Here is a 27,795-nt window from a genome sequence, read left to right on the forward strand (position 1 = left end):
TAACAGTCCCGGTGTATTTAGTCCGAAACAGAATATAATAACTTTATCCACTGCTCACAGTGTTTCCCGCAGATTGCCTGTGTACCTGTGGTGGTACCAGGCGACCAGGGAGGAGCAGGTGGACATCTTTGTATCTCCGTAGCAACTGAATGTGACTCGTAGGGTGGATAATTTTTCTGTTGATGCGTTCACAGTTAGATGGTTCACACAGATTGATGGTTGACAGGAGATATTGGCAGATTTTTGTAAGTGGAAGAGCGTTTGAGGCTCAGCAGAGTGAACGGTTTAGTTTACTTTAAATGCATCTGACGTGCTGCTGCTCCTCTGTGCCGCTACTGCGCTATAAATAACCCAAAGATGTATATATTTTAATACCACTCCTCATGAACAGTCCAGCTCCATTCCTTGAGACTATGGCGGGGCAAATTAGACAATGAAGATAATAATACAAACTATAAATTATACTAGACTAAATTGGACCGCCATAAATTGAAGCTAATATGGCTAGTGTCATAGACATACAAAGATGCCACAGTGACTGTGTCAGCTACAGATGGTATGTAAAGATGGATAACATGACAGTTCTCCTATAGTGCAACTTTTCAAGCTGGATCCCCTCCTGGTGACTGACTACAGTAAAAGTCATAGGGCCTGCCCCTTCATGTTAGTGAATGGGGCATAGGCCAAACTAAAAACGCTAGGCACACGCCACATAAATTTTACCCAATTATGGTTTCTGTTCTGATGTTTGTCCTGAACAGAGAGTGTTTTGGGGGAAAAATGTATTTGGCATGTACTGTGAGTTTTTAGTTTGGCCTATCACCATTCACTTTCATGGAGGGGCGGGCCTTAAGACCTGTACTGTAGTCTTACACCGGGGAGCGACCCAGATTGAAAAGTTACATTTTGGGCGAGCTGTCATATTGTCCATCTTGCTGATAATGTTTATATTTCTCAAGTGATTGCGAAATATTAACATTATTGTGCTTTTATCCAGAAAAACCACAGCTCCTCTGTTTGCTGTCATTATTAAAGGGCTCATCTAGCCCTCACCTATATGACAGCCCCACTGACAAATAACACAGTGGCCTATGTTATGTCTTTGTAAATATGTCTTTGGCTAGCGCTTTAATGTAACCAGAGCCATTCATTTTCCCCAGCCTGGCTTTAACAGGAAACAATCAAGTGCACATTTACACAATGTAGTTTGCAAATGGTTAACATACTTATATATGTATATTTTTGTTCTGCAAACACAAACTGTACCTATCAAACAAATCCAACCATTATGCTTCAGAAACAAACACGTCTTACAAGTACAAAGAGGGACATTTGTGAGAAATTCCCAGCATTATACACGGCAGGAAAAATTGTGGCAAAAGTCACGTGATTTTTTTTTGTCTTTGTAGAATGCAATTTATGTACTTGTGTTTGTTTCTGTAACATAATGTGGTAAAAACATGTTGTGCATTTTTGTTTGTTAGTACCTTTGTATTTGTAAAACAGTTGTCATTTGCAAACTATATCTTGGCCTCTCTGTTTGTTGGGGTTTTCTCCGGGTGCTCCGGTTTGTCCCCAACGGAATTATAATAACAAGAACAAAAAATATTAAATAAAATCTATATATCTATATAATGGTGATGTTATATTATGTACTTACTCCAAATTAGGGGTGTTTTAATTTACTGGTGTTGACATTTTATATATTTTTTCCATTTGTTTTTTTTTTCTTCCAGTTTCAAAGACCAAAATTAAAGAAATTCATCGTCTTAATGGCCATCTTGTTTGCTTAGGAGATGTTTTTTATGCATTGTGTGGTTTCAGTTTTATTGTACTTTGACTTGTGATTTGATAATAATTCATTTCATTAATCAACAAATATTTACAGGGTAATTTCCAGATATTTTTCCAACCAAGGTCTTTTGCACAGCTGCTCCTATACGTTATTGGTTGGAGGAATTCCAGGTACCTAAGTAAGTGTCCATCATTATTAAAAAACTGCCCTGCTGAGATAATATTATTTGTGGACCATTTCTCATAAAAAATTGATTTGTTCTTACACAGAATTATCCTTTTGTTCCAAATAACAAGTCTGTGAGGCGATGAGTTATGTTAATAAATAGTAGACCAAACCAGCAGTATTTCTTGATAAAAAACTGGATAATTGTTTGGGGACCTTTTCAGTCTTGTAATAACAGACTATTTTTTTAAATTTTATTTTTATTAGACATTTTAACACACCATATATTCTGCATACAAATGGTACACAATAATTGAGTCAGTTTTCCCTCCAAGGCTACATCTTTAAATCAAACCTAAAATTTTTCCTCATTTTTTTTCTTTCTTAACCTTGCATCAAAATACAAGAATAACCATATTATATCCACAAATAAAATTCTGCCCAACATAAAGGTCATTTACTGCCTTACGTACATTATGTTCTGTTAAACTAATATAATTTTACCATGCTCCAGCAGAAACAGGGTAATACATTATACATACATACATATATATATATATATATATATATATATATATATATATATATATATATATATATATATATATATATATATATATATATATATATATATACACACACACACATATATACACACACACACACACATATATATATATATACACACATATATATATATACATATATATATATATAAAGACACAGAAACAAAACATTACAACTTGTGTAGCTATGAACTAGGGTTCTTTTTCTTCTTGTGATGACAACTCAAATAAAATCTGACCTAATTGGTTTTATGAACTCTATGAACTTCACTTTTCCATCATGTATATATTGTGTATAACCTCAACCCAGTCCTCAACTTTAGGTACCTCATTCTTCATCCATTTTCTGGTAATCGCTTTTTTGCTTGCAGTCAACATTATTCTATAAATATGTTTGTCCTCTAATCTTGTAAAATCTATGTCTAGTTTCCCCAAATATAATACCTCAAATGTAAGTGGGAGGTCTACCTTCAGTATTTTATCCATGCACTTCTTAAGCTCCTGCCAATAGCTGCAGATGGAGGGGCAACTCCAGAATATGTGAAAGTGGTCAGCTTTATCAGCTCCACATAATCGCCAACACTTAGTGTCATGGTACTTTGTCTGTGCTGGTGTTCTAAAAAATCTTATGATGTTCTTCCACCCACGTTCTCTCCAAGACAAGGAGCAGGTTGTTCTCCACTGCTGTTCATTTATCTCTTCCCATTCATCCACTGATATGACAATATTTGCCTCCCTCTCCCATCTCTCTTTTGTATAAACTGTCATTTCCCTTCAAGTCTTCCACTCCTTTATATAATTTTGAGATAATTTTTTCCCCCAGTTTTGATTCACATGCTGTAATAAACATCTCAGTCACTGCTAAACCCCTCCCCTCTATTATTCCCCTAAGTGTTTGCTCTAGATAATGCCTTAATTGCAAATATCTGTAGTGATCTCAATTTGTCAGACTAAATTGGTCTTTTATCTCTTGAAAACTATTTATCTTTTACTTTCTTAAGAGCTACCAGAATATTGTAGGTCCCCTTTCCCAATTTTGAAAACTCTTATCTGAGTCATTCCATGAGAATGGTTAAAATTGGACTTGGATATTTTCACATTTTTTTACCAAAATGTATTATTTATATGTATATCCCACATCATTAAGGATATATTTAACTATCAGAAAAATGCATTTTCCCATCTCAGGCATTAGGTTTCTTTTATTACTGATCATTATTTCAAGATGTGGTGACTGTAATTCTTCAACCCCGTTATGGACACTTTGGAGGCTCTCTGAATATTATCATAAAATGTATTTCTAAAGAAATCAATATTTTCACATTAATCAGATGTCCCCCATACTAATTCAATAATTTTAAATAGAAAAATGTAATTTTGTCTCTTAAATCCTGAAATGTAACTAATAAGTGAAAGCAATCTTGTCATTTTTCATGAAAAAATTTAGTTTAACTAAGAATTGTAATCAAAATCAATGACCATATGAAAGCGCTCAATATTTTAGACACAAATCAGCAAACATTAAATTATTTTTTCAACATTGTAAGAAAATAATTTATGAAAATGTAGGTGTGACGGGGTTGAGATTAGCATAACAGGGTTGAAGATGGTAACGGGGTTGAAGGGACAAATACAGCTTTACATATAAACAGTTGTTTACTCTCAAATTCAATGTATAGGACTTTCCATTAGCATTATATCTCATTTTGTAACCACAGGAGGGACACCAGATACAAATTACAGTAGAATTAAGTTTTATTAATCTAAAGTAAAAATAACCACAACGGCATATTAACAACTAACATTGGAAAGTGAATTGCTCAAATGCAACATAATGTGTGTGTGTGTGTGTGTGTGTGTGTGTGTGTGTATGTGAGGGTGGGTGGGTGTGTGTGTGTCTAGGCATAAGAGAGCCTCATGAGGTGTAAGTCACCTCATCCTTGCTCCGATAACATACAATTAAACTTGATGAACTGGTTGAACTAATAACAATAATAATCAAACAGTTAACGATTTCAATGTGTCTGTCTGTATCAGCGCCTGTGTCTGTGTCCATGTCAGAGTGTTTTTGCATGTGTGTGCCTGCATCAGTGTGTGCGTCTGTATATATGCATGAATGTGCCTTTTGTTTCATGAATTCATCTTGTGAGTCGGTTCCACACCTCTTTCAAGACTTCCACATGGCGCTTTGTTACATTCTGTGGGGGTGGAATGAGTTCAAGGACATCATCAAACAGGTACCAGAGGATATCATCCTGATGCAGCCAGAAGAATCGGTTTGACCCAACACGATGCATGCATTTACGAGACGGGGCATTATATTACGGAAATTAACATTTTGCCAGCAAAATATAAAATAGGTGAGAGCACAGGCAGCCTCCTTGGCAACCAGGGACAATGGGGACATTTTTTTTTCTTCAAAATGGCCCTGATCCTCAGGCGTAATATCCTATGAGCCATTTGTGTGAAATTTGAGTGTATGAATTCTTGAGTTATGGTTGAAATCATCTTTTATGAAGGGGCAGTGACCTTGACCTTGACCTTGACCTTTGACTGCCAGATTCTGATCAGTACATTCTTGAGTCAAATAGAGACATGTTGATTGAATATAATAATAATTTATTTAAATAATTTGAAAACTTAACAACCAAAGTATTAAAATCTCAACCCCATCACAATCTCACAACCCCGTTACAATCAAACACATAACGGGGTTGAGTGTGACGGGGTTGAGATTTTTGCACAAAATGGCCGCTGCTCAGTGTAGTGAATACCAGCACATGGCATGCATGAAATTCAAAATCACCATATATTTATGAAATAACAAAAAACTTTTTCATAAGTAATAGTTTTCTATCTTTTTTTAATGTTACAATGTTGAGTCATTGAGTTTGACGACCACAATATCACAAGATAAATGACTAAAATAAAGGAAAAGATGGGAGCAACTTGCCTTTCTCTGTGGTCCTAACCCTAACCCTGTCCAAAAGACTATGGAATTCTGGATCACACCATTGTATTTATGGGGGTGGGATCATTCGTGTAACGGGGTTGAGGGGTTACTCAGGTACAGAAATAATTGTGATTTTAATGAATAATTAACGATTAAATTTGAAAAAAAATAAACATTACCAGCAAAAGAGCACAAATAGATGTTTAAAATTTATTGACTTTTTAAATAGTTTTATTTGGTGTTTTCAAAGTAAACTTTCATCAAAGCCATGAGGGACATGACAAAATAGGTGGTGTCAAATGAAAAAACTGTATTATTTCTCATAAAAAGATAAAATTTAGTTCAGTTTTTTTACACTGTATTAAAGGGTGCATTTCAATGTATATGTAAAGCTGTTTAAATATAAAGTTTGGTGACCCAATAGATGAAATACACCATAAGAGGTGAGAGGGACTCAAATTGTGCCATTTTCATGGAATGACTCATCTGTTCTATTTGGTATAAATTCCGAATCATAACTGATCCATCTTAATAATCTACTTTGTATCCTCAGATCGTTTTTTGCGATTAATTCAAACCAAAGCTTCAGTGATATATCCAACCATGGATTTGTCCCTTCGTTGAGGTGTTTTCTCAAGTTGTTGTCCCCTATTATAGCCTGTATAGGAACCCCATCTGTTGTGCTGGCCTCAATTTCTTTCCATCTCGCCGAGTGAGAAGGATTATATACATTTAGCAATGTTTTTATTTGTGCAGCTTGATAATAGCTCTTCAGGCACGGAAGTGCTAGCCCCCCTTTGTTCTTAGGTAACTGCAGCGTTCTGTACCTAATCCTCGGTCTCCACCCCTACCAGATGTATCTAGAGATCATTTTATCCCATTCCCTGAATTCAATATCCATTACCTCCATCGGTAGACTCTGGAACAGGTACAGAAGCCTTGGCAGTACATTAATTTTTTCACCCCCACTCTTTGTGTAAAACTCATGGAAGGTATCAAGTTCCATCTGCTGATATCAGATTTAATTCTATTGAGTAGCGGATCGTAGTTGGTGGATTTTAATTGTCCTAAATCTTGGGGTAGATTAACTCCCAAATATTTTATTGATTTTAAATCCCAATTGAGCTTGTACTTGTCCCTAATCGCTTGGCCTGGTCTACAGTTGAAGGTAATAACCTGAGTTTTTTGTATATTTATTCTATAACCCGACAGGTGACCATAATCTGTAAGAGTTCTCATAAGTGCTGGAAGGGACGGTTTGGGCTTGATAAATATATTAGCACGTCGTCAGCAGATAAACCTTTTTTTGTATCCCTCCCCCCATGTTATATTTTTATTTTGTTTTATCCAATAGCTCAGGGGTTCCAGAAAAATGGCAAAAAGAAGCGGACTCGCTGAGCAACCCTGGCGACAGCCTCGTTCTAAAGAGATAGACTTTGAAAGACTCCCATTGATCCTGATCCTAGCTGTCAGATTATTATACAGGGCCTGTATAACCTTAATAAATGTCTTGTGAAAGCGAAACCGCTCCAGCACACTATATAGGAAATCCCACCTCACAGAGTCAAATGCCTTTTCCGCATCTAATCCCATCACTACTGTCTCTCTCTGATATTTGATTACGTTGCATTACATGTAGGGTGCACCTGATATTGTCCTGCGTCTGTCTTTGTTTTATGAATCCTGTCTGGTCCAAATGGATTATTTCTGGCAGAATTATTTCTAGACGTCTGGCTAAAATGGCTGTAAACAATCTGTAATCTTGATTAAGGACACTGATAGGTCTATAGCTGGAGCATTCCTGCTGGTCCTTTCCGTCTTTCGGAATTACAGAGATAATAACTTCTCTCCATGAATGAGGAATTTCCCTCTGTCAACACCCAGTTAAATGCCTTCCGCAGAAGTGGGATTAATGTTACCTTAAGTGATCTGTACCATTCTGCAGTGTATCCGTCTGCACCCGGGGACTTGCCAGCCTTCAGGTTTGAGATCGCCTTATTTATTTCCTTGTCTGTAATTTCTGTCGTTAAGGCCCGAGTCTGTTCTTCTGTTACTCTTGGTAGATTTAAGTTCTCTAAAAATTGGTCCATCTGAGTTTTATTACTAGTTTTCGGTTAAGCATATAGATTTTTATAATAAGTTTCAAAGCACTTTTGAATTTCCCCTGTTTTGTCCACTGTTGATCCTGTATCTGGGTCCTTTATTCTACCAATATTATTTTTTTGCCTGTTGTTTTTTCAGTTTATATGCCAACAATTTTGTTGATCTACCCCCCACTTCATAATATCTTTGTTTTATAAACTGTAGGTTTTTTTTGGATCTCCTGCATATGAATTTCGTTTATCTCTGCCCTTTTTTAAAAAAAAATCCTGATTGATATTCTCTTCCAATTTATCTTTGTGCTCTCTTTCTAGCCTTTTTAAAACTGATTTTAGTGTGTCAAGTCTTAACTGTCTCATCTTATTTAAATATGCTGATTTAGCTATTATCTTCCTTCCTCTCATCACTGCCTTGCATGCATCCCATAGTACAGAGGGGGAAACCTCGCCATTGTCATTATCTTCTATATATGTTCGAAGTTCCTTCACCATTTCTTTCTTCATGTGTCCTTGTAATATATTTGAATTTAATCTCCAGATTGTTGTTTTTTTTCTCACTTGCAAGACGGACTGTTAAATAGAGAGGGCTGTGGTCTGATAGGTCCATTACTCCTATATCACATTTTTCCATCCTATGCCTATCTTTATTATACATTAGGAAATAATCAATCCTCGAATATAGGTTGTGTGATGACGAGTAGTGAGTGTAATCTTTACTTGTGGGATTCAGATCCCTCCATACTTCTACAATTCCCAGTTCAGACATCAGACCCTTCATTTTTTTACTAATTGCACTTTTTTGTGTTCCACCTCCTGAGGAGTCTAGCTGTGAGTTGAGTCTTTGGTTCAGATCCCCTCCAACAATCAAAACACCCTCTGCTTCTTTTGTCATCAACATCTGCCTGTAAAACTTCCAGTCTGATCCTGGTGGAGCATAGATGTTAAGAAAAGTTACCATCTCACCCTCTAGTTTCCCCTTAACCATGATATACCTACCCTCTTTGTCCCCCGTCACAGAATTTTTTTCAAATGAATTCTTCCCCAAGATTTAAATAGCCACCCCTCTCCGGTGTCCTGTTTTGTAGGAGGCAGAAAATATTTGGTTGTAACCATTCCTCTTCAACTTTGCATGTTCCTTTTCTGTTAGGTGGGTCTCCTGTAGTAATATCACCCCGAACCCTTCTTTTTTCATCTTACTTATTATCTTACTCCTTTTAGTTGGGTTGAGCACACCATTTACGTTATATGAGGCTACTTTAATGCAGTTTTTGGGTGTTGAAGGAGCTAGCCTATTACTAGCCACTGAGGTGTCTTACCCCAGCGTGACCTAGTCGACATGCTTTGCTTTTGAGATACCGTGACTGTGTTGCTTCTTCAAGAATCCACAGGCAGTTCTTGTTGCAGCATGGCAATACTTTTATTGCTTTCCTTTGCACCGATCGTGAACAATAACCATCTCTAACTCTATGGAAGACCAAACACACAGCTTCACCGCAATCTCTGTCGGCACCACAGCGGTCAAAAACCGTTTGCCCTTCCGGGTTCAACACCTGACGTCAACAGGATTCCTCCTACCTTTGTAGGTGAGCGCATAGGCTGGTACTACAGCGACACCCCGTGTTCACAACAGTGAATAGCACACAGAAACCATATGACACTTAACACATACAGGTATTTGGTGCCTACAGATGTTGTCATTGATCTTCGTTCTCATGTTTTGTGTTTCTCTCCTATTCTCTCTTTCACATTTCCCCCATTTGCTACAAAAACAGTAACGAACCTTAAACAACATATAACAAAGGTATGACATTAATAACTTCAAACAAGATACTACACAGACTTCCTTAGATGAGGTCCTATTATAGACCCTCTCTGAACTCTGATGTTCAGTCTGCTCTGAGGGATGTCCTCTGCTCCCTAGGTGCAGAGGGCCCTCGCTGCCATATTCACCCCGTGGATACGAACATTCTCCCTCCTTGCGCGCCCATCTAAATCAGTCATTCTGATCTCCACCCGCTTCTGCAGCTCCATGAGCTCCACCGTGGCTTCCTCCAGGTTCTGAGTGCGCTCCTCTGTTTCCTTGATCCGCTTCTCGGCGTCATCTATCCTGTTGTTTGTCTTTCTAATATCATCTTTGATTTCTTTCAGGTTTTCAGAGTTCTCCCGTCGAAACTCACGTATCCCTTGCAGTATTGTTTCCAGGTCTGCCATACTTTTAGCCGGTCGTTGTGTTTCTTCTCTTTCTTGGCTCGGTCTCACTGCTAGCTTGGTTGTCCCTCTATCACCTGTTGACTCCGCTAGCTCATCAGCTAGCTCGGTAATCTCTCCTGATAATTCAGTTGACTCGCCTGTTAGCTTAGCTAGCTCGTGATCTTGCTCGATGTTCAAATTTGCGTTTTTACTCGACTTTCGATTTTTTCCTCTGGTCTTACTCATCGCCCCTACTACCGCATTCTCGCATTTATCGTCACTTTGACAAACTGATCGGTTTATAGGGCCTTTTTAATCTTAATGTCGGGGAGCTACCTTTTTATGCTGCCACCATGTTGGAGTCGGGCCAGAAGTCTTGTAATAACAGAATAAATAAAGGCAATTTAAGGCCACTGAGCTTGGAGAATATACTAAGGTTTGAAGTTTTACATTGATGGGGGATTATTTAGAAAACTTTAATCTATATATATATATAAAGATAGATAGCTATAATATAACAGGCATCATCAATTGACGGAGCATGGTCCGGATCTGAACCAAAACTTTGTCCTATTCAGACCCGTGGACAAGTTGTAATAAAATGTAAGAATGAGAACAATATTTTATAAGGAGTTTTTATAAGTTGCTGGGCAGTTTATTGAAAAATAAACAAAACTGACATTCAGAACCTCTAATCGACATAATGTTGCCAATGTTGGGTACTTTGGTTATCTAAAAATTCTTGTAACCCTTTCCCTACCGGGGCTGCCAACTCCCATGCATCTGCCATGTGTCTCATGCTTTTAGGCTCTGTCTCACGCTGTCATGACACAGAGGAAAATTTCACACCAAAATACAGCGAGGGCAGAAATATTGAACAATCATGTAAAAAAGTGATCGACTTTGACTGTAGAAAAGTCTGTCAAACTGTATTTGACAGCCACAGCATTTCATTATAGCGGATTTAACAGCTGATGGTCCGACAGCAGCACAGTGAGACAGACAAACAGCGCAGCTTCTCCTCAAAGCATCTGTAGCAGCAAGTGTCTGAAACAGGCAAATTTTCAGAGGTGGAAAGTGATTTCTTTAGACTTCTACAGACTACTTTGTGTTAGTTTCAGGTTTAATCAGACTTTGGATGAATTACTTTGATTGAAACACTCTCTGTGTCTCATCCAGCCACTCGCGCTGAGCTCTCATTATTATTACCAGGGGCAGATGTAATGTATATAGGGCCTGGGGCCACAAGCACATGGCCTTATTTTCTCCCTTCCTCTAACTGGGAATGTTGGCAGGCTGTTGGCAGCTATAGGAGAAGTGGGCCTACTCAAAAGCTTTTAATTTCCGAGTAAGATGATTAATAGCACAGAAGTTGTATGGAAATTGAAGTCAGAGTCCTGCAGTCAGGAGAGGTTGGCCTATTATCAGCACAATGTATTTAAATTTACCTTAAGTTTGTTTAAAATCATTATTTGTAATCGAGGTAAAAATGTTCAATTAATCGTGATTCTGATTTTAGGTATGAGATACATAATCAGCAGATGGATAAATTGTTTTGCTTTGGAAACTTATGCACAACAGTTTCTATTAGGCAAAACAAAAAAACCTTAACATTTGGTTTTACCACTATAGGTGTTGATAACAGAAACTGCAGTTAACAGAGACCTAACTACGTGGGAGATCAGTGGTGTTGACAATATTATAACATGAGAGCTTACATAAATATCAGTAATAAAACCAAACTGACAAGACTGTTTGATAACTTGATGAAGATATTTTTTTTCCCACTCTGCAATAAATATATGCTACCCAGCCTTAGCTTTGGAAACAAGCTAACGTTAGCACACAACATACAGGCTACAGTGTTACAGTGCACACATTAAAAACACTTTTAGCTGTAAAGTAGAAATGAGGCTAACTCACCATCGGTTTCGAGTCCTTTCAGCTTCCGTTAGCTGTCGCCACCTCAGTAAAATAAAATAAAGGTGGTGCCTTGTAATATTGCCCGGTGTATTATTAAACAGCTCAACTTTAAGTAAATACTACGTTCAATACCGTTTAATAACTGTCACTAGTGCTCCGCGCTGCTCACTGATAACCAGTTGTTTGAATACAGTGCATAGTTGTATATACAGTCTATGATACAGACACGGTAAGACGTCCATATTACAGGCTTTACAGCCAACAGCATATGGATGTGTTGTAAGATGGTAAAAATGATGAATTATGATTCAAAAATGATGAATTACAGCAAAAATATCCACTACTACAGCCAGCACGAAGCCTATGTTGTGTCAGGGACTCGAGAGTTACTCATGCAGGCGGTGGAGTCGTGCGGGTCCGATGCACGTTCATTTTACGTCTGGAGAAATGCCTCTATATTCTGAAAATGGCGCATTTTACTTCTTTAGGACTTAATGTTTTAAATTATGGCTATTTAAAAATGAGTTCTGAATAGTTCATGTGTTACAGGACAACTGAGGAATACAGGACCCAAATGCAAGACACTGCATAAGTGGACGAAGTTCAAGTGATTTAATTTACTGTGTGATAGTGCAAAGGGAGGGGGTGACATGTCCGGGGATCCAGTGATGCGCAGTGAGTAGCGGTGAGCTTTCCAGAGCGTGCCCAGTGATACAGCATTCAAAAAGGCAGTACACCACATGGGGCCTTTATTATCTTATTGGAATGAAGGTGCTTATCGGGGAAATCTGTGAAGCTCTATACAGAGAGCTGTTGCGCTTAGAGGCAGTTTTTCTGATATATATGTTAATTAAATATGTTAAACCTGTGTTAACCACAGACCTTATTTAGTGCATTTTACCAAAAAACCCATTAAAAAAACCTAATGACTTTGGACAAGGGAACCATAAGTGCTACAAGGCTAACAGACTTCCGCGTTTTAAGACTCATTACTTCACCACTCTATACAGTCTATAACAGTCTGTAAAAATAACAGGTTTCCCTGCAAAATTTTAAGTTTTGTGATTGTGCAAACTTTTAATCTTTCTAACAAAATTTAGAAACTCTTATTTTACACCAGCAATCAAAAAGAAACCAGCAAAAAACACTGATTTACAGCCAGCAAAATGGCACAAGTACAAGAGGAACTTAATAGGGCATTAAGGAAGGAGAAAATTTCATGGACCAAAATAGAGAGCACAAACAAAAGCTGAGTGACCTCATTTTAACCAAGACCAAATTAAAAAAAGAACGTAATGAGAACACTGTCATGGTTGTTGTACGGTATTGTTTTCTGGTGTTTCTCAGGTTTTTTTTCCCTCTCTGCATGTTCCCTCCTGTGTGTATGTGTGCAGTGGTAGGTGTGGCTGGCTTCCCCTGATGAGGCACACCTGAATGTCATCAATCAGTCACTCCAGCCTTCTTATGCCTGGTTGAGACTCTGCTTCGGAGCCAGATCGCTCCATTGCAATTGGTAAACTATGTGTTGTGTTAGCTTACTTGCTACTAGATTCTTCTTTGCTCCCTTGTGTGTTTTTGCCCCTCATGCAGTGATTTTTTGTTGCTTCGCCTATTGGCTGATTTTTGATTTCTCCCCAGTCCTTGTCTCTAATGAGCTTCACCTGTGCCTCATTGACTTGCCGGCCTGACGACTGACTTATCTGAGTGCCTCTGTTTGCCACACCAGCCAGCAACCAGCCAGCCTCCGCTGACGCTGCCAGTCTTTGTTTGTTCCATCTTTTGGTTTGATTAACAGTAATGAACTCTGTTACACCTTTTTTTCATCTTCGTCTCCATATTGTGGGTCCTCCATAGCAACAAACCTTACAATTACTCAGCTAAAAGCTAAGGTAGATGAGCAGAACATTCTTGTTCAAATGCTGAGAAAAAGATCAAAAGTACCGTAACACAGGAAGAGACTGAGCGGAATCTTGAAAAAACACATTTTCAATTGACAGTTGCTAACCTCAAAAAAGACTTGATGGAGGTCCAAAATCAATTCTCCATTGAAAATCCATGAGAGAACAGATGAAGAGAGAACTGGAAAGGTTTGGGAATTTGAGGGGGGACAACAAAAAACTGACCTTGGGAGTGCAGTCATTGCAACACAATAAAGTAGTGCTGGAAGGGTTTAAAAACTTTGCCACCAAAAGTTAGACCAACAGAAATAACTGCTAAAACACAAGGATGCTGAGCACGGGAATGTGATGGCAGAGTTAAATAAAATGCGAGAATCAGAAAAAAAAATGACCCATGGGAATTGGAAAAGCTGGACTCTATTGAAGACAAACTTGCGAAAGAAACAAATCTCTAATCAAAGGGCAGATGAGCTTAAACAGCAAAAACAAGAAAAACTCGCTCATAAGAATAGTTTGAATGTCTGCCCTATCAACTTTCAAACTGGAAAACAAAGCATTGGGCAGATGCACAGAGAATATGAGGAAGAACTTAGTATCTTAGGCTGGAGACCAAGAAACTTAAGCATGCCATTGAAGTCACAGATATAAATAAACTGGTGCAGCAGATACACGGCATAGTTAAATCACACAGAAAAATACCTAGGGGTTAAAAGACTGCATAAATCTGTTGTTCATAAGCTGATGTACAATCACAACTGCATGTTGTAGTTGTGGGAATTATATGCTTTAGGATAATTACATTAAATAATTTAAGTGACGTGCACACCACACATACGAATAGGTCAAAACAGTGCTAAATTTGGCTGAAATGGGGCGACCTCTTGCTCACTGGGTAGAGTGTTCGCCCCATATGCCCAAGGCCTCTGCAGCAGCCCGGCTTCGTATCCAGCCTGTGGCCCTTTGCTGCATGTAATTCCGCCTTCTCTCTCCCACCTTTCTTGTTTCTCTCGCACAGTCCTATAAATACATGGAAAATGCCTCAAAAAATAATCTTACTTTTTTTTTTTTTTTAAATTGGCTGAATATTAAAAAAGCAGAAGTGGTAAAATTAAGAGCCATTTGGGAGCAGACAGAGGTTGACAACAAGAGATAAAGTACATTGGAAGGGTTTAAAAACTTACCACCAAAAAATTAGACCAACAGAAACAATTGTGAAAACAAAAGGATTCTGAGCATGGGAAGGTGATGGCAGAGTTAAATAAAATGCGAGAATCAGAAAAAAAAATTACCCATGGGAATTGGAACGGCTAGACTCTATTCAAAAATAACTTGCAAAAGAAACAGAAATCTCTAATCAAAGGGCAGATGAGCTTAAACAGCAAAAACAAGAAAAACTCGCTCATAAGGATAGTTCAAATGTCTGCCCTATCAACTTTGGATGTTAGTTTCTTTGCCGACCATGGTGACCACTGGTAACGGGTAATCAGGGTTCGATTCCAGAGAGGGAGCCTGAGAAACGGCTACCACATCCAAGGGAGGCAGCAGGTGTTCAAAATACCCGCTTACAACTTGGGGTGGTAGTGACGAAAAATAACAATACAGGACTCTTTCGAGGCCCTGTAACTGGAATGATCACACTTTAAATCCTTTAACGAGGTTCAACTGGAGGGCAAAATGGAGGCTGAAAAACAGCAAAACCTCATATTATCTGCAGTAATTCCAACTCCAATAGCGTATCTTAAAATAAGACCAACAGAAAAAACTGCTAAAACACAAGGATGCTGAGCACAGGAAGGTGATGACAGAGTTAAACAAAACGCCAGAATCAGAAAAAATTACCCATGGGAATTGGAAAAGCTGGACTCTGTTCAAGACAAACTTGCTAAAGAAACAGAAATGTCTAATCAAAGGGCAGATGAGTTTAAACAACAAAACATGTAAACCTCGCTCATGAAATGAGTTCAAATGTCTGCCCTATCAATTTTCGATTTTACTCTCTGTGCCGACCACGGTGACCACTGGTAACGGAATCGGGTTTTGATTCCAGAGAGGGAGCCTGAGAAACGGCTACCACATCCAATTGTAGGTGGATCTGAGGATCAAGTTGATGGTCCGCCATGATAGTATAATGAGCGTGAAAAAAAAAACAGTACAGGACTCTTTTAAGGCCTTGTAATTAGAATGATCACACTTTAAATCTTTTGACGAGGTTCAACTGGAGGGCAAAATGGAGGCTCAGAAACTGCGAAAACCTCATATTATCTGCGGTAATTCCAGCTCCAACGGCTTATCTTAAAGTTGCTGCATTTAGAAAGGTCTTTGTTGGTTCTTGGGATCCAGCTGACGGTCCGCTGTGATAGTATAATGGGCATGAAAAAAAATAGAAATTTGACAAGGGATAAAGTAGCACTGGAAGGATTTAAAAACTTTGCTACCAAAATTGGATGAATAATAAAAAAGCAGAAGTGGTAAAATTAATTGGGAACAGTAAGAGGTGGCTCTTCTTGGTGAGCAGAGCCAAATGATCTGAGTCACCAAAAAGAGCCGTCTGAAAACGAATTATACATTCATACCATTACCATGAAAACTACCTGCAGTGACAGAAACTGTTTTGGAGAAAAATGTATTTGGCATGTACTATGAGTTTTTAGTTTGGCCTATCACCATTCACTTTCATGGAGGGGCGGGCCTTTGGACCTGTACTGCAGTGAGACACCAGTGGGGCAATCCAGATTGAAAAGCTACACTTTGGGGGAGCTGTCATATTGTCCATCTTTATATACAGTCAATGATTGCAGCAATATGTCAGTGGGCTCCCATATTGGGGAGGGCTAGACAAGCCTGTAAACAAATAATGTTTATATTTCTCAAACAACTGAGAAATTTTAACGTTATTGTGCTTTTTATATAGAAAACCACAGCTCCTCTGTTTGCTGTCATTATTAAAGGGCTCATCTAGCCCTCACCTATATGACAGCCCCACTGACAAATAACACAGTGGCCAATGTTATGTCTTTGTAAATATGTCTTTGGCTAGCTTGCTAATGTAACCAGAGCCATTCATTTTCCCCAGCCTGGCTTTAACAGAAAACGATCTAAGCACACATTTACACAATGTAGTTTGCAAATGAAAAACATGATGACCAAACTTTTTGTTTTTTTGCAAACACAAACTGTACCTTTAAAACAAATCCAACCATTATGCTTCAGAAACAAACACGCTTTACAAGTATAAAGATGGACATTTGTGAGCAAGTGGAAGCAGAGGAGGACTTGCTGTAATATTCTAAGATTGTTTTAAGTGTAGCCATATTTCTATGAATAATTTAGCAAGTTTTGAGGGAATGGTGTTCAAAATCAACTCTGTCCCTCCAGTTCTCTGTATTGTTATTTATCGACCCACAACTTTTAGCCCTTTTTTTAAAAAAAAAGAAAAAAAGACAAGTAATAGTATAAAAAATGGAAAGAGAATGGAGAAGATTACTATGAGAATTGGAAACCAAATACATATATTTGAGGAAAGATGAGAGAAATGGATTAGATATATAACTTAAAGACCATTTATTTTCTTTTTACTTTCTTCACTAGTTCTCTCGTTTACTTCCTTATCCTGTAACATGAAATTACTCTTTTTACAACCTATGAATTTTTAAAAATGGTGATCTGTGAATGATTAATGAACTCTCCTGATTTTTTATTTTTTTTTTTACTATGCATATTTATTCATTCAATTTTTTTCTGGGGGGTCTGTCTTTATATGTTATCTTTATATATAAATAATAAGATAATATAATATGTCAAAACAGACCCAAATACAACTGTTTTTTTTTTTTACTCAGGGTTTGGATGGAAATTGGTTGCAAGATTAAGAGATTGAAACACAAAAAAAGGAAAATAATATTTTTACACAGTATTTTTATGGCATGGTATTTAGGATGAGGACATTCTAGTCCATGGGGAGCATGGCTGCATTATAGGGAAGTAGGGTTTGGGGGGTAGGAAGCAGTCTTGAGCTTATGTTATTATGGGAACAGAGCATGGGTCTATTATAAATCAGAAGGTTGGGTGAGTCAGGCTCCCTCCTCAGGAGATGGTGGCGCTAATGCGCCCAACGTTGCTGTTGGTTGTCAATGGCCGCTAAAATACACGAAGAAGAAGAACGCCCATTTTGCTCACGCTAATCAGACATCAAATTGTGCTGAAATATCAACAGACAGAAGAGGACAAAGAGCTGCAATGGACGGGTAAATGTCTTTATATCACTGAAGCTAATGTTTCAGGGTAGATTTTGCACCGCTGTGCATGTGGCATAGACAGAGCGAACCGTTCCCCGTCTTCAATTGAAGTTATGCTAACCTTTAGCTGAGCTGCGAACATGGTACTGTGTACTACGAAGAACATGACGTTAGCTAGCCAACACAAAGTCCCCACTAGGTACTCCAGTGTTGTCTCGTTTGAAGACGTACATATATGGTAGAACATGATTCAAGAGTATGTTTTGTGTGTCTTCTGGATCTTCTTCGACAACATGAGAGATAGCAAGCTAGTAAGCAAAAGGTAGTCAGTGTCCAGTTCAGCATGTCATCCTCTCTTCGTGCGTAAAACGACCGTTGACGTTAGCTAACTTTAGATTAATGTAGCTGCCGGTGAAGGTAAAATGTGTGGCTAGGATGTTCGTATGATGATTGGTGACAATCGCTGTCGTCCAGCATTAGTCTCACAAGTTACTAGCCCCGGGTCATATTAATAAAGCAAGTTATAGCCGACATGGTGAGCGCACCTGTCAGTTCGTCCTTTGTCTGGAGCTAGTGTTTGCTCCATGAGACCTCCGCCGGCTTATTGTGTCCAACGCTCTGTCATTATGAGAGCGGCTGACTTCACCCCTTGGAAACTGAGGATATCGTTTGGTTTTCTTTCTAAAACGTGGAAAACTGAGCAACTTGGCAAAAAATATTCCACAAATTGCGTAAAATTAGTAAAAGGTGACAAGATAATCACCTGAAAAGTAGTTTTTAAAAAGGGGAAATGTATGATTAGAGAATGGTTAAAAATGCGCAGAAAACTATTTTTATAATTATTATATATATATATTTAAAATTATGTTACTGAAATATATATATATATGTATAAATATATATAAATATATATATAAATATATATATATATATATATATATACTGAAATATATATATAAACTGAAAAATTGCTTTTAAATACGGGCGGGGTGATGTGAGACAATGCGTAAAAAAAAACCCAAGTGGGAATAATTCCAACAAAACTTTACTTAACTATACTATAATTACATAACCTATTTAAAATTAAGTTGCAGGAAAAATATACATAGATATTTGTAATTTTCATCACCTTTTTGGGTTCTTTTTCTTTTTTTTTTTCTTCTTTGGCTTATCTTCAAAGTTTTTCGTGGAACTTTTTGTTTTTTTACTTTTTTTTTTTTTTACCGATTTCATGTTATTTTTTGGGCCATGTCTTCAGTTACATATAGCCTCTCCCTATGTTTTTTGGGGAAAAAAAGGGTTAGGGTTAAAAAGGGTTAAACATTAATACATACTATACTATACCTACATACTGAACTGTATTATATGTACTGTATGTACAGTTGACGCAAGCATACATGTAAAGTAATGGGAGACAGCATTGTAAAAGAAATTAAAAAGCAGAAAAATAGTTTTTGAAAAGGGGAAGGTGGTAATAAAACAAATGGGAAAATGTCCACAAAACTATATTTATAGTTATATATTTAAACCCTCTACAGCAAGTTCTACATATATATATATATATATATATATATATATATATATATATATATATATATATATATATATATATATATATATATATTATTTTCAGCACTTTTTTGGATAATTTTCTTGGTTGTTTTTGTATATTTTTATTTTTTTGCTTTACTTTTTTGGTTATTTTCAGAGGAGGAATTAAGAAATTTGTTGCTATTTTTAGGACATGTCTTGTTTGGTTGGTCATTGCCTCTCCCTATGTTTTTGAAAAAAAAAATCAAATAAATTTGTTTACATTTCAACAGGTTAAACTTATGTCAACGCAAACATACATACAAAGTAACAGTAAACTTACTTATATAAAATAAATTAAAAAGCAAAAAAAAAAAAAAAATGTTTGTATAAAGAAAACAAATGGGGCAAAATGCCCCAAAACTGTATATATAATCATATATTTAAAATCTTGTTTAGGGCTGGTTGATTAATCGAATTTCAGTTTCGATTTTGATTTTGGCTCCCCTCAATTTTCAAAACAAGATAATAGAGATAAAACAATTATGTGCTGCATAACGAGTCAAACATTGTTGCTTTTGTTTTGTCTTTTATTTTGTAAATCAAGTTCAAGCTTTCCTCATGCTCTGCCCGTCCCACCAAAGTCCAAACAGAAGTTTCAGCTCAGGTTGGAAACAGAGAGCCATGACGCACTGCCTCTCTGGTTGTTTTGAGACTTTGCCGTCTCATTTTGTTTCCAGACAACGAGTGCAGCGAGAGAGCGAGCACAAGCGATAACAAACACGTGCGGGGAGAGCAAACGTGTATGTGCTGGTGATGATCTCAGCATGTATAGCTCCCATTTGTGCTTAATTAAAAAATGACTATGCATTTCTCCACACATTAAGAACCAGGAAGAGGGAAAAAAAACATTTAAACCTCTATACTGCATGATTTTTCTTCAAAATGTTGTTTATCTGTGACACACTTGAAGTGATTTGCCACATGTTTCAACAGCACCACTTTCTCTTTCCTTTTTGAATTGAAGAATTGCTTTTCTTTGAGAATTTCATCTAACATTATTTGCTTGTCTTTCTCCTTTTCCATCTACCTGCATTCTGGCCATTGACAGTGATGTTGCTGTTGGTGTGAAGGCAAGCTGACTTTTATTATCTTCACCTAAACACACTTGCTTTTATGATGCTATGTGACTTTGTAGATGGGCTGGGTGTGTTTATTTTACATTTAATCTAGAATAGAATTAATCCCTCTTTACTGTTGGCTGTGGTGTTACAATGTAACAGACTGAAAACATTTGTGTTCAACTTTATGGGTCGGTGTATTCGTTTCATAATGCTGGAGGTGAAGATTGTGATTTTGTCCTTTGCAGTTAGATACAGTGGTATGCATTGACTTTTAGTAAGGCAGATAGAAATTATGCAGTGTAACACCTGGAACACACTCCACGTGTGAACAGCTTGTGACGACAACCTTGCCAGACTGCTGCACACTTGCGGCGCACACACAGTTAGCGTTGTTGCTGTTGATATAGGTGCCAAAAAAACCCTAACAGGTTCCGCAGTGCTTAAGCAGGTAGTGTGTTCCAGGTGTAATGCTTGGTATATTTTAGAAGTATTTTGTCACTCTGCTGCTAGTAATATATTTGGTATGTGTCAAAAGTCGGGATGTAAATGAAAGCTTAATTTCTTTCCCTTTTTTTGTTCTTGTTCCAGAGAGGCTCAGATGAGCTCAACATGTACAGTAGCAGCCCCAACTCTATGACCGGTAAAGTAAATCTTAACTTTGATTAAACTGGTAAACTTAGGTATATGGGGAAGTGGTGAACAGCTTAGTAGGAATATTGTTTTTTCTTTTCAGTATCAAGGCAAAAAAGTCAATAATTTGTACATGGAAATGTTGTCAGCGTGTCAGTGAGCCAGAACGCACAATACCAAAGGAGCAGCTTAATGGAACTTAGTCATCATTCATTTTACACATGTGCGTTCATCTGACTTCATTCTTTTTAAAATTTTGAATTGTGATGTCCTGCAATGATTTATTTAAATTACTTTCATGCTCAGCAAACGGCAGTGACAGTAAGAAACAGCGTCTGGATGAATCCCCTCCCTCCAGAGTTCTTCACATCAGGAAACTTCCCAATGAAGTGTCAGAGACAGAAGTCATCGCCCTGGGGCTGCCCTTTGGGAAGGTCACCAACATACTGATGCTCAAGGGGAAAAACCAGGTGAACTTTGACAGAAGTCCACCAGTCCGTACTTTGAGATGAAGATGAAACACGAACAGTCCTGTAATAATAAATGAATGAATTCTTTATTTTCAAAAACAAATAAACAAAACAAAACAAAAGTACAGTGTCCAGAAAGGAGAAGGTAGAAGTAAAACTTGCATATCCCTACCCCTTTCTCACTTTTTATCTTGTAACACATATATATTATGTCAACAAATTTGTAAATTTATTTTCAACTAGTGTATAGACAACCATCCCTAGTTTACCTACCACCAGTTTAAATGAATAACTATCCCAGGTTTATTTACAATGGAAATATCCCCCACTGTTACAAATTAAATACCCCGAAAACAACCTTTCCTCATCTATATACCTGCCAAAAATATCTTTTTTGTATAGTTTTTAAAATTGATTTATATTCATGCTTCGTTTCAGCCCATCACCCAACCCATTCCACAAGTTCACCCCATACACTGAATTGAACTGATTTTGAACATCACACTCAATTCAAGGGTATTGTCCTTTTCTAAACAGGAAAAGATTTGTTGTTCTGCTGAACCTTAATATCACTTTTTTCCTCCAGGCGTTTCTGGAGTTGGGTACAGAAGAAGCAGCCATTACTATGGTGAACTACTACACAGCTGTCACACCACAGGTCTGAAATACATAAGTGTCCATTCCAGTTACACATTAACAATAATTTCAATTGTAAGTGTGACTTACTGACTTTTTCTTTTAATATATATGTGAATCTTACTCCATTTAGGTCAGAAACACTCCCGTCTTCATCCAGTACTCCAATCATAAGGAGCTGAAAACAGACTCGGCTCTCAATCAGGTATACACGTCCATATGTTTTACACTCAAAACTGAAATGGTCAGAATGAGGTGGTCAAAGGTCAAGGTTATCGTGACTTTGTAAAGCGTTTGTTTTGCCTTGACTCATTTATATGCTCAAATTTCACACAAATGTCTTGTATGATACAATAATAAAGGCCTGACATTATATCCAAGAGCTCAAAGGTCAACTGCGACATTGTATGTTCAGCAAAATCACTTTTCTGGCTATCACTCAGTGACATAACTCAGGAACAGAAGGGGAGACATTTGGTCGGAGGCTGAATTGGTGACACTAATCTTGGGTTGTCCACCTTGAAACTGTGCTGACTGTAGAGATCTTCCAGGGGAAGATGTGTGTGAAGCATCCGTGTTTTCACAGTGCGGAGGCAAACAACTGTGCAGCGGGCAGTCTAGTTTTGGTAATAGGACATTTTACAAACTATCTTAATCATCAGATCTTTGCTCCGACAGTGGCTGGTGGCTGCCCGAATTCTGGGATATAGATCCCCGACTGGAGCTGAAGAGCGGAGGGTTGTGTTAAATGATTAGTGGGTGCAGCTTCAGAGGAAGCTGCTCTTTTCTGCTGTGTGACTTGGTCTAAGTGTGCTGTTCCTCATTTTAATATGTATTTACATGGAGTTTTGACTGGACTAAAAATGCGGCCAGTGCTGTAAAAGAAAGTCACGGCATAAGTCTGTTACTGAGTGTATGCTGCCACTTCCTGTTTCAAATTAAAAGTCCTTCAGCAATTTACATTTAGATTTTGACGTAGTCTTGTTTCTCTCCACTCAGAGGGCTCAGGCAGTGTTGCAGGCAGTGTCAGCAGTTCAGGATGGAAGTTCTCCATCCTCTGACCCGGGAGTTTTGGACTTAGCTCCACCCCCCAGCCCTGTCCTGCGAATTATCATCGACAACATGTTTTATCCTGTGACGTTGGATGTTCTACAACAGGTAAAACCTGAGCATGTTGTTTAGATCCACCATTCAGACTGGTATACACAACCTCATAGTCAGGTAGTTTATTTCTCCTAAAGCTTGATGAATGGCATTGATGTCAAAAAACAGCATCTGTAAAGCCAAAAACAAAAAAGAGAGAAGAGATGTGATGTTAACATTACATTGATTATCACTGCCACCCTCTTTGCATGAGGCTTTGGAAAGCTCACATTAGCTGACCTCTAACTGTGATAATGAAAAGTGTGTCTGATTAGCTTTAAACTAGAATGTTGAAAATGACATTCGTTAAACTCATGACTGGACATGTTTCTGTTATTCTTTGCGTTCTTTGATTCTTCCAGATCTTCAGTAAGTTTGGGACAGTAATGAAGATTATAACCTTCACCAAGAACAACCAGTTTCAGGCTCTTCTGCAGTTCAGCGACCCCGTCAATGCACAGCAAGCCAAACTGGTAAGATCACACACAGATGAAAATTCTGGCTCTTACAGCAGCAGCCAGGAGAAAATTACAACAGGTGGTGAGATCAGTGTTAAACATTCAACAATTAGAGCTTCATTTAGACTCTAACTGTGTGTCATAGGGATATGTAGTGAGCTTTAGCTGTTATCTCTGAAAGCACAGAGCTGCAAGTGAAATTTTGGCAGCAAACACGGCCTTTGTTGTAGTTTTTCTAGGTAAAAGAAGGCAAAAATGACTTTGTTTTTACATGTGTAGCCTCTATTGTATTGCATTATCCAGAGTTAACAAAGAAGCAAGCTGTAGGAGTAAATTAAGCAGCGTTTGGGTCCTGACTGCATCACTGTTGAGCCAAAAATTATGTTGCAACACTCACCTTCAAGTGTAATATGCGATTATACTATTACCTATTACTATTATAGCTATTACCAACAAATATAAATATATATTTAAACACTTTTCTGATTCTTTGTCCCTTTTTGACTCCTTTTACTCCAGTCTTTGGATGGACAGAACATCTATAATTCATGCTGTACTCTGCGGATAGACTTCAGTAAACTGGTCAACCTCAACGTCAAATACAACAATGATAAAAGTCGAGATTACACCAGACCGGACCTTCCTACCGGAGACGGAGAGTCAGCCAACAAGGATCATTCGTTATTGGGTAAATTCACCTCTGTCTTCATGTAGACACAACACATCATTTATCTCTCCCTTTAGGGGATACATAATAGTTTAGTGTCACAGCGATGTCCCCATTCATGCATCGAATTAAAACCCCCCTCAAGGTCGTACTTTTGCTAGTAGTTCTCCTGAAGACCGTTGTCCCAGGAAAGAAACACATCTGTGGCTCAGCACAATTCTGACCAATACATTTCCACCTTTTCCACTCCTCCTCCAGTTCTGCATTTGTTTAGGTGTAACATGTCAAAAGAGGATTTTTTTTTTGTTTTTCCACATTAACTTCAATATCTTCAAGTTTGGGGTGTAGTGTGACATAGAAGGAATTTTAAACATGTAAATTATTGATTTTATAGAGCAGTATAAGAATACATACAAACAAGCGAGCACATGGATTGGCTTACACAGCTGTAAATCCCAACATCTAACCACCGCCCTTTTTGCTGAAAAAAAAGACGAATTCATCAGAAAAACCCTTGAACAAACGTGAATTACCTTGTACTATGTGAGGAACATAGAGGGGGCAGGGTTTATAACATACTGCAGCCAGCCACCAGGGAGCAATCAGGATGTTTTGGCTCCATCAATATTGTACAATCTATAATTGAAAATAATGGTAACACTTTAGAATGCAGTATTTATGATAAGAAGTAAACAGGCATATTTAAAGTACAATGGTTGTATTTTATTTATATTTTTGATATAGTACTATGCTCATAGTATGCTATGAATTTCAGCTATAAAACCAGCTTCATATGTGTATATTTTTATATGAATATTTGACTTATAATTTTACAATTTTTATTCATGATAATACTGCTAGTTTTAATGTTTGATTCATGAAGCCTTGTTTGGTTTCTTGAGATAATTGTACTCTTTGGTGCTAGTTGGAGAGGTGTTTTGTGGTTTTAAACCCAGTTGTCATTGCCTTGTAGGTACCCCATCTGGAGCGCTAGCTTCCTACTCTAGTGGAGGAGGTTACTCATCTTCTCTCTCCCTCTCACAGGGTGGAGGTACCTATCTTTTATTTTTTCTTCATTCTGTGTTTTTCCATCTGCCCATCATGGTGCTGTCCTGTCTCTTGTCATGTCCTGCTATGGCTGTCTGAAGTGCTGGGATGGAAAATAGGTTTTATCTCATGGCATCAGTGGTTGGTTAATTCTCACCTAAATTAACAGATGAGGCAAACACTGGCATCAGAAGTGATGATTAGCTGTAATTAGATGCTATTGTAGGTGTGTGGATACAGTACACTTCTCTATACTATATGTCTCCTTGCTTGTCTACAGGATATAATTAACCTGAATTAATTCTAATGAGTTATTTTGTTCAGATGTCTGTTGGCAAAGTTTCTTCGTCTTTGCTTAGAATTTTTAAAAAAATCTTAGTTTAAACAGAGTTTCCTCCACTAGTAATCATTTTAACAACTTCCAACTTCAGTGGAAAAGGCCTTTGTGGGGCAGTGTACTTGGTACAAAAAGTGCAGTAAGTTTATTGACATCATAAACATACAATGGCTGTTTTTTGAGACGTTAATTTAATTTAATTTCCTCTTAAACCATGTTTTACCTTGTATGGTGCAATCTTTTGTCATTTAGAGTAGCTGATCATGCAAAAAATTAAATTCACTCCCCTTAAATATTGTGGAAAAAAAATGTGGTGACTGCAGAAGTTAACATCTGTATTGATGTGATCTCTATTGAGATATAAATAATATGTACATTACAGTGTAGCATTTCCTACCTTAAATTCAGTTTTAGAAGACCTAATTGAGTGATACTCAACTAACAGCCCAGAGGCCAAATCATAAGGGAGGGGCCCTATGATTTGGCCATAGGGAGGCCATAGGGTGGCGGGTGGCCCCAAGCATTTTCTAATTCACAATAAAAATAAAATGATTGACACTGGGAATTGTTTTTGTACTTTTGGGTTACATAAGGTGCCATTGTACATAAAACAGCATCAGAAAAGAGCATGTTTACTTCTAAAAAAGTGCCAGTGGATCCCCGCACTGCCTAACCTAGGTCCTATCTTATTCTTAAAATCTATCTATGTCCTAAAGTCCTAGAATCATTCTAAAAATTCTACAGATGTCCTACAATCATAGAAACTTCCTAAAATCCCAGAAATGGCTTAAACTCCTAGAAACATCCTAAAATGCTAGAAAAGTCCTAAAATACTAGAAACATCCTTAAATCCTAAAATCATGTATTAGGCTGACTGGCCCCTGGCTGTCATTTGGAAAAAGTGGCCCCCACGAAAAGCAAGCTGAGTGTCCCTTAAATGTTACTTTGTGAACTGTCCTGGCAATAATTATAAACAGTATGCAGCTACGTTTGTAATTTATTCACAATAATTGTCATTCTCAAAATCTTCATGAGATGAAGGGTCTTTAATTTTGTTCATCTGTGTTGTTGGAACTTGCCATGTAAATGGGATGAAATAATTTAGTTTAAGTGATATTCAGGGTTCATGCATCGTGAAGTTCAGAAGTTATGACATTAGAAAAACTTTTTTCCAGGCCTGGAAATTGTTTTGAATAGATAGAATGGTTTGGAAAAGTTTTGAATAAACATTGTTTTTGCTGAAATGTCTAACGTTCTGCGAAATACCTGCAAAATAGTACGGCTTTTGAACGACAAATATAATACATGGCTTGAGAAAGGGGAGACCAGAGCCACGCTGGATGGTGGCTCTGAGCCAAAATGTCAAACAGTTTGTTGGAAATGCAGCAGAATACTGTAGCCTAGGCAGGCTATTTTAACCCTTTGAAACCTGCGCAAATTGGCTTGATTTCTTTCAAAAAGCATTGGAAGAGAGCAATGAATGAAGAAATGACCCAAAAATGTATATAAAAAAATAAAATAAAATTTAAAAAGTACAAGAAAAATACACAATAAGGAATTGTTATTTTTTGTTTTTTTTTAAAGAAAAAGAAAGTAAAACAAACAAACAAACAAACCAGGAAATGACCCGGGAAAAAGCGCTTTAAAAATCAAATAATTCTGTAACATAATTCTAAATATATTATTATGATACATAGCTTTTTTCTTTCTTACCTACTCATTTTTACCTGTCTGTTTTAAAGAAATTCTCTAAATCTACTTATTTCTCATGCAGTTTGTGGAACCTTTCTTGCCAAGTTGCTCATTGCCTTATTACCCATTTTTTTGAAAGAAATCAAACCAATTTGCCCGGGGTTCAAAGGTATAAATACTTGTGAAAGGTGTCTGAAAGGTGTCTGAAAGCTGCGAGAAAAGTGCTCTCGCTCCAGG

The 27,795-nt window shown here is 37.5% G+C and overlaps 1 protein-coding gene across 1 annotated transcript in view; it reads left to right on the forward strand.

Moving 5' to 3' along the window:
* The first annotated feature begins 17,709 nt into the window (after positions 1-17,709).
* LOC121951031 (polypyrimidine tract-binding protein 2-like) overlaps positions 17,710-27,795 on the forward strand; it is a 29,131-nt gene continuing 19,045 nt past the window's right edge. Inside the window, exons 1-10 of the mRNA XM_042497204.2 lie at positions 17,710-17,833; positions 20,466-20,487; positions 21,067-21,118; positions 21,415-21,578; positions 22,165-22,236; positions 22,348-22,419; positions 23,214-23,372; positions 23,720-23,830; positions 24,335-24,503; positions 25,456-25,533. Coding sequence (XP_042353138.1) covers positions 17,826-17,833; positions 20,466-20,487; positions 21,067-21,118; positions 21,415-21,578; positions 22,165-22,236; positions 22,348-22,419; positions 23,214-23,372; positions 23,720-23,830; positions 24,335-24,503; positions 25,456-25,533 — 907 coding nt within the window. The 5' untranslated portion in view covers positions 17,710-17,825. The remainder of the gene's footprint in view (positions 17,834-20,465; positions 20,488-21,066; positions 21,119-21,414; positions 21,579-22,164; positions 22,237-22,347; positions 22,420-23,213; positions 23,373-23,719; positions 23,831-24,334; positions 24,504-25,455; positions 25,534-27,795) is intronic.

This window comes from Plectropomus leopardus, chromosome 12 (genome assembly GCF_026936395.1).
Source record: "Plectropomus leopardus strain MGB_pleo_1.0 chromosome 12, ASM2693639v1, whole genome shotgun sequence".
NCBI classification, from domain to species: Eukaryota; Metazoa; Chordata; class Actinopteri; order Perciformes; family Serranidae; genus Plectropomus; species Plectropomus leopardus.